This window comes from Trichechus manatus, unplaced genomic scaffold, assembly GCF_000243295.1.
Source record: "Trichechus manatus latirostris isolate Lorelei unplaced genomic scaffold, TriManLat1.0 scaffold00036, whole genome shotgun sequence".
NCBI classification, from domain to species: Eukaryota; Metazoa; Chordata; class Mammalia; order Sirenia; family Trichechidae; genus Trichechus; species Trichechus manatus.
In genome coordinates this window covers 15,322,709-15,333,948 of record NW_004443972.1, presented here as the reverse complement: position 1 = coordinate 15,333,948, position 11,240 = coordinate 15,322,709, and the positions used below count along the sequence as shown (strand labels likewise).

Below are 11,240 nucleotides of genomic sequence, written 5' to 3'. Positions count from 1 at the left end.
CTGCCAGCCTTTTGGTTAACAGCCAAGCTCTTTACCAGTGTCACCAGGGCTCCAACAATCACAAATTATAATTGTATTATACATGTATGAAGAAGAACTTGTTGGTTAAATGAAATATTAAGAAACATTGCTATAAATTATATTTATAATACAACATTTGCTGAGATTTAAAAAATGATTAGGACAAGTCTAAATTCAGCAATCAAAAAACAATCACAAAATTACTAACTAAAACGCACACATTCATCTCTTGGAAAAGTTATGAAAAGAAAACAGGTAAATCTTACCAGAGTTAATTTTGGCCTGTAACCACTTTTTCATACACTCTTGGTGGACATACTGCAAACTTCCTGTGCATTTGCATGGCTCTATCAGCAAGTTAGATGATGATGCAGCTGCCATCTGACAAATTCTACATAAGTCACCTTCTTCTTCTTCAGAGTCTTCTAGAAGGAGGCTGGAAAAAAGAAGGCACATTTCCCAAACAAAGCTATCATAACTCATCCTGGTTGATCGTTTCCAGTCATACACAATCCCAAACAATATCTTTTATTATTATTTCAACTCACATTCTCGCTAGGTGGAAAAGAAAACAAACAGCAACAGTCATAAACAACAGTAGCAACAATCACCTCGAAAAACATTTCATTAAGGATGAAAATTACAAGAAATATTTTAAGCCCCCCCTCCCCCAAAACACCAAACCCACTGCTATCGAATAAATTCCTACTCATAGTAACGCTATAGGATACAGCAGGACTACCCCATAGGGTTTCTAAGGCTGTAAACCTTCACAGAAGCAGACTGCCACATCTTTCTCCCACGGAGCAGCTTGTGGGTTTGAACCGCCAACCTTTCAGTTAGCAGCCAAGCGCTTAACCTATGCTCCACCAGGACTCCTTTTATTTATCTTCAAATGATTTAAGTAATTTTGGCCTTGATACACTAGATTAAGTTTCAGATTCTTCACATCCCTCACTTTACAAGTATGCCTAAGAGATTTTAATTTCTTCAGTATGCCAGACTACTTCAGGTCCAAAAGTGTAAGAATAATGTATTTATATACTTACCACTTCTGCCCCTCCACCCCCCACAAAAAAAATTTAAGCCAATTCCAATTAATCAAACAGCTACTGATTTGTGATTTTTCATTTATGTTATCAGAATTCTAACTCCCCATGTTTACAATGATGAGCTTTTTGATTTACATCACAGTAAAAAACAAAAAACTAGCTTTTTTTTAAGTTTTCCATTCTCCCTGCCCCCAGCAATCTATTAATCTTGATTTTTTTTTTTTTTTTAAAAGGGTAGGCTTTTAAAGGATGAACCACTTTCCATTGACCTATGGTCCCTATTTAACAGGCCAACATACACTGCTTAATTTAAGTACAAAATGATAGTCATATAATACTTTTTCTCTAAAATCCCTATTGCCTTACTTCATTGCTGGCATGAAACAAGTACTCAGTAAATTAATGATACTGAATGCCAAACTGTTATTGAAATACAAGTAGGATTACATGGGTTCCTAAATGAATTTAGAAACAGACTTGTACATTTATTCCTCTGTGTACACAACTGTTAGGTGACTTTCATGCCCAGGTGTAATCAGAGACATGGCCTCAAGCGTAAGTATTTTGCAAGCTTGAAAACATGGTATTTGTGTTTTGTCCTTAAATTTAACTTTCTTCCCTTTACAATCTCGATTTTTTACTTAAGAAATTTGATTTTTTTTACACTCTCATTAACTGCAGTGTCTTAAATGCCTAATGTATGAGACATAAGCACACTAACACTTGCACATAATAACAACCATAAAATGCTGCTTTTTAAACCAGACGGGGTAATAAAAACCAACAAAAAAACCTGTTGCTGTGGAGCTGATTCTGACTCATGGCAACCCTATGTGTTACAGAGTAGAACTGCCCCTTAGTGTTTTCTTGGTTGTAATCTTTACAGAAGCAGATTACCAGGCCTTTCTTCCACAGCACTTCTGGATGGGTTTGAACTGCAAGCGTTTAGGTTAGCAGTTGAGAGCAAATCATTTGTTCCATCTAGGGAGGGACCTTACCAGACAAGGTAGTGCTGGCTTGATTTGTTTCTCTCTGGAGATCACTAAACCAATGCTTTGCCTTCTATTTACACTACTGCATTCAAATTAGCCTAACCTTGAGGGCAAGACATCTAATAGTTACTATACTCCTCAGGAGACATGCTTGCAACCAGAGGAAGTTGCCATAATCAGCTGGTGCTAAAGCTAACACTACCAAAGTAGAGTACATCTCTTTCTCCAAGGAAGAAAATCCACAAGTTTTAAAAGCAGGAAGAGAACAGTCAAATGGTACAACTTGTCCTACATAAGGAACAATCAGAGTACAGCAGGCCAATGTCTAACATCTCAGAAAGCATGTAAAGCTCCCTTTATCACCAGAGCTGGATCTGAATGCATTTCTTATTAAAGCAAAGACTTCTTGAATGGCAGTAACAACAATGCTTCCAAACAACTCTGTTACATGAGGCCTTATGAAAAAGAAAGAACAAAAAAATACCACAACCTTAGCTTTATATAAGCCTTTCCTTCCTGTATTTCAATTGTACTATCCAATCTCATTTTAAGATGAAAACTATTTTAATAGATGGAAAAACTAAGTAACAAGGCCTTATAAGATGACAAAATTAATGGTCAAGTTGGGACTAAAACCTTTGGTCTTTCATTTTTTCATTCTTACCAGTGGTCTTTGGAATTTTCAATTCTACAAAGGATTGCCATTTTACATACAAAGGTTGTAAGCCCTCAATTTAAACTGTTAATTCTGTCAGTCAAATACTACTATATAAAGAATATTCAGTATGCACTTGGACATCAAAATCAAAATATACCCTGCTAACTCAGAACTGAAGCCACTCCTGAAGTTCACCTCTCAGCCAAAGATTAGACAGGCCTATAAAACAATCACATACGTGAAGAACATGCTCCTTAGTTTAATCAAATATACGAGACCAAATGAGCAACACCTGCTAAAAGCAATGATGAGGCAGGAAGGGACAGAACTGGACAAACGGACACAGGGAGCCTGGAGTGGAAACGGAGAGAGTGCTGACACATTGCAGGCATTGCAACCAATGTCACAAAACAGTTTGTGTGTAAATTTTTTAAAGAGAAACTTATTTGCACTGTAAACTTTTACCATAAGCACAATAAAAAATAATTAATTTCTACATCTGATTTCAATCAATTCCAAAAAAGATTTTGGGTGGGAAATATAGATTTACTTTTGTAGATAAATCATCTCAGTAAAGTGTAAGACAGATCGTCTTAACTATCCAAGGCCATCCGGGTCCTCCAACCAATGCCATTTAGCAATAATCTCTCAAGGAATAGGGCAAGAGATTAAGACTTTTGTTTTTGTGTATATATGCAGCCCAAACTGGATGAAAACCACCTTTAGATTATTTCTTGATGCCATCCACTACACCTCAATGCCTAACTCACTTAATTTCCATCCATTTACCTAAGAGAGAGAACCTAACATCTTACTGGATGTAAATTTTAAGGGAAGAATTTTTAGATATCAATGTTATGAGAAGGCATTTTAGAAACAGCGTTCTTTCTCCAATCTGCTCTTGCTTTATGGGCTTAAGACAGGTATTCAAATTTACCTCTCTTTTATTTTCTGCAGTCTTTCTGGATCTCTTGAAGGTGCGCTTTTAGTTTTATCACTTTTTCCATCAGATGAATTCCAACCTGACGGGATAATATCTACAGTGATCATGACATTGTCAGTCAAATGACTTCCAAGTGCTGGGGGGACTGCAAATCGGAATAAAGATCCAGGAAGAATTCCAGTTATTCCTGTATTTATTCCACCATGAGCTGAATCTGATGTAGAGCCACCTGTGGCAGCACTGCTCGATGCTGCAGACGCTTGTGGTCTGTTGGCAGCAGCCCCAAGGGAATCATTCTGTGCTTCAAGGTGAACCACTTCATTAACTTCTCTTCTAAAAATATGATGAGATCTAGATGGTATATCAGAGGCTGATATCCTTGAAGATTCATCTCTTCCTTCTCGCCTCCTTCTAGAAAACAAAGGTGTGCATCTATTTCTAAGCGAGGAAGATAACCACGGTCCTGTATTTCTAGCTTCAGATTCTTGGTTAAAATTTTCTGAATCTGGCTCAGAGTTATGATTTTGACCAAGAGATGACAAACCCCATCTTCGCCTAAGAAATCGAAATCCCTGAGACGTTTCAGATGCCCTATTATCTGGAACTTCACAAGCTGACGTTGCATTACTACGAGACTGTGAAGGCGCCAAGACTCCAGGAGAAATGTAAGAACTCTCAGAACTTAACGATCTCGTATTCAAGGAATCCTGACTAGATCTTCTTGAAAAAAAAGTAGATGACATACTAGAAGCTATACGTGACAGCAATCTTCTGGTTGTACGCCTTCCTTCATTGTCAGAAGATTCTTGAAATGATCTTTGAGATGAAGCAACCCTTTCTGAATTGCTTATGGTTGCGGTATCATCTCTATTTGAAATATAAGAAAATCCAGGCTGTGTACTGCTTTGGGGAGATTCCAACTCTCTTTGAGAAAAGTTTGATCTTAAAGAATTTCTGCTGGAGTCCCTAGGACATGGTATGGACTGATGTTCAGAAGGCAATTGGTGGTTTGTGGATGACGTATTCAATTGTAAAGTGCTCAGTGAGTTCTCTTTTGGTCTTGCTCCCTGTGAATATGAAGAAGGAACTCTGTCTTGAACATCTATTTTTGAAAGGAAGGAAAGATAACTAATTACATGAAATAATCTGAGTATTACAATACTTACATTTATTACTAATTACTGCCAAAATGAAACACTGGACTCAAACTCAATACTGCCATATTATAATTACACAGCTCAACTATTGTTATAGAAAAACAAAAAAAAATACATTTCTTTTTCTATTCCTATTGTTAACATTCAGCACTGCTCGTGTAAAGTCAATAATTAAAACCAAATCTGTTGCCACAGAATCGATTCTGACTTACAGCGACCCTACAGGACGGAGTAGAACTGTCCCGTCTTTTGGGAAGCATCCAGGCTCTTAATCACTATGGCACCAGGGCTCCAAAGTCAGTATCAGAAATTTTAAAGAAAGAAATTTATCATAGTTTATGAGTGGACTTACAAATACTTAACATCAATATAGCAACTTGATAAAGGTAAAAGAGTTGAATTTATTAATCAGAAATTTACATGGTAGAAGAGTATCTAAATTGATAAGAAATGTAAAATGGGTCAAATAATACAATGTAAATGCCTCTTATAATGAATAAAAGGAAATCCACCCTAGGGAAACAGTGTTTTACAGATTTTTCTTACTCTGTGTAATAAGTATAAAAGATATTTCATTTAAATATTCTTACTACCCTTGTAATTTTATGACAAAGCTTGCTAAGAGCTAAAAATTTCTCAAATCTTTTATCTTTTCTTTCCTGTTAACAGCAGTGGTTCTTATCCCTAGTTACTCATCAGATACATCTTTACTTTTTAATACTGGCCAGGAACTTTTTATCAGAATGAGGGTCGGGCATCTGCATTTTTTAAAGTACACCACTAATGGTTCTAATCTTCACATGTGATGGGAAACACTACAGCATTCTTTGTAAAGAATACTCATCAATATACAGAGGGTAAAACCTAGACTGCTGCTATGCTAATACACAGAGTCTCATGAAAGGACAAATTTTTATGAACTAAGTTGATTCTATCCTGTACCTTCACACTGAAAACGTACATGCTACTGATTCTGTCCACTCAAGTTCCTCCATTCAAACCTAAGCAAATAAAAAAGATGTTCTCACTTGTGTTAGATAAAACAAAGTCTTCCCCTAATTAGACTATCTAAAATAACTCAAGTCTTTAAAAACAAACGTATTTCCTTTCACCCAAATCAAACTCTACTTCTGCCTGCTATTTTTGTAAACTTCAATTAACATTTTTTCTTTAGCTACGTAGTACGATTATTGCATGTTATTAATTTTTGAAAAGCTTAAGCCTACAGACACTGACATAAATAGCATGGGTCTTTATTTCAATTCGATGAAAATAAAGGCACATTCATGTTATACTAAGGTAATTCTAACATTTACGCCTTAAAACGATGAATTCAATCTTTAGTTATTTGTTATTACTTCACAGTAACAGTTATAAGATTACATAAAGCAAATTATATGTAAGTATTCAAGATTTAGTATACTTTATAAAATACACATTCTTAAAAGGAAAAATGCATGAAAAAATTTTAAAGGTAGACAGAGTCTGGATACTCATGTATATCTATTTAATTTTAAATTGGTTATTTTTTAAAACAAAACAACAAAGTACTAGGAGACATATTAAGAAGCTATTCTGAAACCTTTGTAAGGAAATAAGATTCACTTCATTTATTTTTTTGCATTGTTAACTTAATAACACATATACACAAGATAATGTAAAATCAGATAAGCAATAGATAAAAATATAGTTCATACATACACGATGAAGTTGTGAAATCACCACTTCTGCGACTATAATCCATAAGATTACTAATGGAGGAATCAGCTCTCCTCTCTAAATCTCTCCTCTCTCTTATTAAGTCAGTTCCGAATGATCCAAGTACCACTGATGAAGATCTGGGAACTTGACTATGTCTCCAAGAAGAATCTTAAAATAATTGAAGAAGTTTTAATTCAGAGAAAGTGTTCAAGGTTTCTGATGACAACAAATCTCCAATAATAATAGAGGAAGGCTATTATTATTTATTATGGAAATTCCCATAGAGTAAATGGTTGCAATCAGGAGTGAAATTCAGTAAAACATAAAATTATTTACTAATGAACTAATCATATACAATTATTTCCTACTTAAAAACGTTCTTCTCTGCATAACACTAAAATCTTCTTCCATGTCACTCTTAGTCATGCACCGTAACATCTGACCATACAATGTAAATATGATGTGAAATGATTACAGATTAATGAAGAGTGTCCAAATTTTCTGAAAATAAATATCAATATACCACAATACTGACCATTCATAAAAGACATGTCCAGGAAATGTTTTTTTTAAACATATATTAGATCTGGCTTTTCTAGTAAAAATTAAAAATATTATTTCTTATAATAACCAGTAGAATACATGGCTTTTTCAACATTTTGATTACCACACACATAAGCTATTCTAATTAATTAAAATCTGCTAATATCCTGCTTGAGGGCATCTGTACCAAATTTACAACAAAAACTAAATTGCTAAGTTAATTTCAGTTCTAGCACTAACTTAAAGATATTCCACTATATTTCTCATCCACTATCTTATATGTACTCTACTTGTTATCCCAAACCTAAGAATGATGCTCCTTCTTGAGAAAAGGGCTCTAGCCCAAACCTCATACATATTGTCTCTTACAATTACATGTATATTGTCTCTTACCTGATACTGCATTCAAACCATTTCCAACATTTCTCCCAGCTGAGGTAGATGTACAGTTTGTACAAGAAAGCTTAGGTCTTTTTGAATCATGATCCTGTTGCTGGTTTTGGGATCTTGAGCGTGCTCCCTGAGTTATCTCAGATTCACTATACCATGTAGAATGAAACGGCGATGCAGATGCTGATGTAGACTGTAAGTTAAAAAAAAGAACAAAATGCTAACATTCAATATTAAATTTAACCTACAATGCTCTAGTAATTTTCCAAGGACCATTCACTTCTCCGAAGCACCAGTTTTTCTACCAGGTAGGTTTTTCGCCTAATCTTACTTTGCTTTTACCTACTTGTCCCTTTATGTATATTTCTATAATTGTACTTGGCTGGGCTATCAATCTGGTTTAGACTACGTCCCTTAGTATGTGGAATCCCCGGGTGGTACAACAGTTAAATATCTGGCTACTAAATGAAAGGTTGGTGGTTCTAATCCACCCAGAGGTTATCTCAGAAGAAAGATCTAAGCAATGTACTTCTGAAAGACCACAGCTAATGAAAACCCTATGGAGTGCAGATCTACTGTGAAACACATAGGGTCGCCATGAATCAAATCAACTCAGCAACTGGCTGTTGTTGCAACTGTATACAAACACTTGATTATGAAACACTGAAGTACAAAAACTTTATAATCATTTTGCTTTCCCGGTTTAATATTTCAACCTCAAGAGGAACTGTTTCCTATTTTAAGAGGTAGAAAGAACACCAAGAAAGGCATTAACATACAAACTGATTGTGAAAACCCTATTATGAAAATGAAACTTAACAAGTAATAAGAAAAACAATTTATCATCATTCTGACGCCCACTCTCAGGAATAAAGTCACACAACACTATAAAGGTATGTTAAAAAAAAAACTCCTAACATTTGGAATTTCTTCATTAGTGAACCAAGAAACAAAACAACAGTTTAAAAACTCTCTGCTCATAATTTTCCCTTTAAACATACAGATATACACCAAAAAAACACTCTTACACTAAAGTCATTCACAATGTTTACACTATTTTACTTCTCTCTAATTATTTAACTGATTAAGCAGTTCATTCAATAACTGACCAGTTTTTCTGCTGGTTTCAGTTCAGAATCAAACGTTTTCCTGCTTTCTACCAACCCAACTCTGTCATTGTTTGAATAACTTCATTCTGAAGCAATCAGTTTTTACTTCTCTGGATTTTTTTTAGAAAAAATATTGAATTCATTTAACAATATAAAGTCAATTCTCGTTGTTCACAGTAATTATATACTATACAACTGCTGTGAATACTGAACTAGCAAATATTGATCCAATGCTCCTAGGGGAAATATAGGCTTAGGCTCCTGTGAGCTTCTGGTCACAACATTTCTATATAGTACAGTAATGCAAATAAAGTCCTGGAAGAAACCAGAAAACAAAGATTAATCACTTAGCGTTTTACAAAAACATTAACTCTTACTTTTGATGGAGCTGCAGGATGTGGGATGGGACAGTGCAGTGGGTGTGGTTAAACCTCTCGACCTTGGCATGAAAACCAAGGGAGAGGTTGGTAAAAGGTTGAAAACTTGCTCTTCTATATAACCCTTTTCCTGTATAATGCTTAGCATTTAAAGAATTCTTCCACAGCCTCCTGATCTGCAAAATCTGCCTTGCTGCAAGTTTAATTTTTTTCACATCAGGACTGCCTTTTGAAACGTACTAACAACCCAGCACTAGTCAAGAAGGGTTTAACATTTTCCTCACCATGGGCAATGCGACCGTAAATTTAACTCTCAGCCTCACAATACTATCCACTACATCTTTTTAAATTGGTTGTCTTCACATGAATCCGCAAGTTTAGCCACTTTTCCATCTTTCCCGTATCTTCATCATACACTATAGATGTTACTTTAGCAGTTTCTGGAGCAGCCTCATGAGTAAAACCAAAAAACTCACTGTCATCGAGGCAATTCCAACTCACAGCAACCACATACAACAGAGTAGAACTGCCCCATAGGGTTTCCAAGGAGTGGCTGGTGGATTTTAACTGCCAACCTTTTGCGTAGCAGCCATAGCTCTTAACCACTGTGCCACCAGAGCTCCAGCCTCATGAACAGATTGGTAAATTTCTTCAGAGCTCCTGCTGCTTCTTGATGTACCATATTATTGATACATTAACTACAAACTCATGGAAAACAGCACTATTTAACTCATGTCTGAATGAAATCACATTTTTGCCATAAAGGGTTATCACAGTTTTCTTGTGCTTAAGAACAGCACTTCAACATTATACTTGGAGGTCATTTTAAACAGCAAAATCACCAACAAAAAGCACAAACATGCATAAAACATGGCACTAAACAGACCGCGAAAAGGACACTTGTGTATAGAATAAGAGCTGAAAAAAAGGCAGAAAGTCTTCTTGCTCAACGTCAGCTGGTAACATGCTTGTTGGGAGACTCAAAATATTTTGCTGCCCTGCACGTATCTCTGAACGATCTTCAAAGTGCCATGAATATTGACTTTCAAGTTACAAATAGATTTTAGCAAGTAGGCAAATTTGTAAATATGGAATCCCCAAATTGTACTATTTTCTCTCTTCTACTGTCTAGAACTATTAGAAGAAAATAAAATCAGGGAATGATTCTGTCTTCAAAGCACACTGCCATGCCCATAATGGATACTTAAACAAGTAGGTTATTTTTATTTGCTTGTGCTTATTGCTGCCTTTCCAAAATCTTTTCCAGTTATAACCTTGTTCATGTTTTTGTAAGTTTTATTGAAATATAATTTACAGTCACATACAAGTCATCCTTTTAAAGTATACAACTGAGTGATTTTTAGTACAATCTTTATTATTCCTTGATTCCCTATTTATGGATTTGCCTACTCTGTGAAATGTATTTGTAACCTCAAAATCAATATTCGTGTCCAATTTTCTGGTCATTAAGAAACATGTTGTGAGGGCAAATACAAATTAGAAGAAGAAAAAAAAGGATAGGCTTAATTCTCCCTGTTGAATAAAAAGGGAAAACCCCCCCCCACCTCCTTTCCTTTGCTTAGAGCATTTACTTTAGAAAACTTTTCACTGTAAAATCTTTCTCTGCCTCTTTGAGATGCATGTCAACCTTTTTAAAGGTTAAGACTCTTGCCAATTTTACAACCCAGGAATGTTTCCTCAAGGATGTAAAAGCCATCTCTTTCGAATGTAATAAATCAAAGAAGACAGTACCACTACCTCCAGGTTTTCTGGGAGGATAGGAGCCTAATTTGAGCTGGTGCTTGGCACCCAGTTGTAATCCTACCTCCACCAGTAAAGATATGAGCAATATCCTTTTTCTTTGGATACAGGAAAATAGGAAACACAGGTGGCTATCCCAAATACCAGCTAAATTTAGGATGAACTATGTATGACAAATGGTACCATCAACTTCTCTAATTTGACTAGTTATCGTTTATTTTGACAACATGGATGAAATGGGTTGCATCTGCTTGGCTATATAAAAGAATAAAATTTCTTTCTGTCTTTGCAATCTCTGTAATGGATTGTCTACGGTGTTCATCACATTCTGGTTTAATGCTTACTCAATAATAAAATCATTTTCTTCCTCTTCTACTTTTGTGGAGAGTTTGTTTGGGTTGGCAGATTTCATTTTTAATTATGCTTCCCAACAATGCACAGAATGGCGAAAATTTTCAGCCGTTCAACACGCATGTTCCCAAGCTGAGGACGAACAAAGTGACTTTGTTTTCTTTTTTCAGCTCTCATCCTGTAAA

At 35.4% G+C, this 11,240-nt stretch overlaps 1 protein-coding gene across 3 annotated transcripts in view; it reads right to left on the bottom strand.

The window, feature by feature from the left end:
- Nucleotides 1–11,240, bottom strand: part of MARCHF7 (membrane associated ring-CH-type finger 7) — a 50,676-nt gene that overhangs the window by 13,568 nt on the left and 25,868 nt on the right. For all 3 annotated transcript variants that reach the window (XM_023730437.1, XM_023730436.1, XM_004375413.2), the window contains 4 exons: nt 7,461–7,650; nt 6,525–6,692; nt 3,661–4,768; nt 288–457 (listed from right to left, as the gene is read on the bottom strand). In XM_023730437.1, coding sequence (XP_023586205.1) covers nt 288–457; nt 3,661–4,768; nt 6,525–6,692; nt 7,461–7,650 — 1,636 coding nt within the window. The remainder of the gene's footprint in view (nt 1–287; nt 458–3,660; nt 4,769–6,524; nt 6,693–7,460; nt 7,651–11,240) is intronic.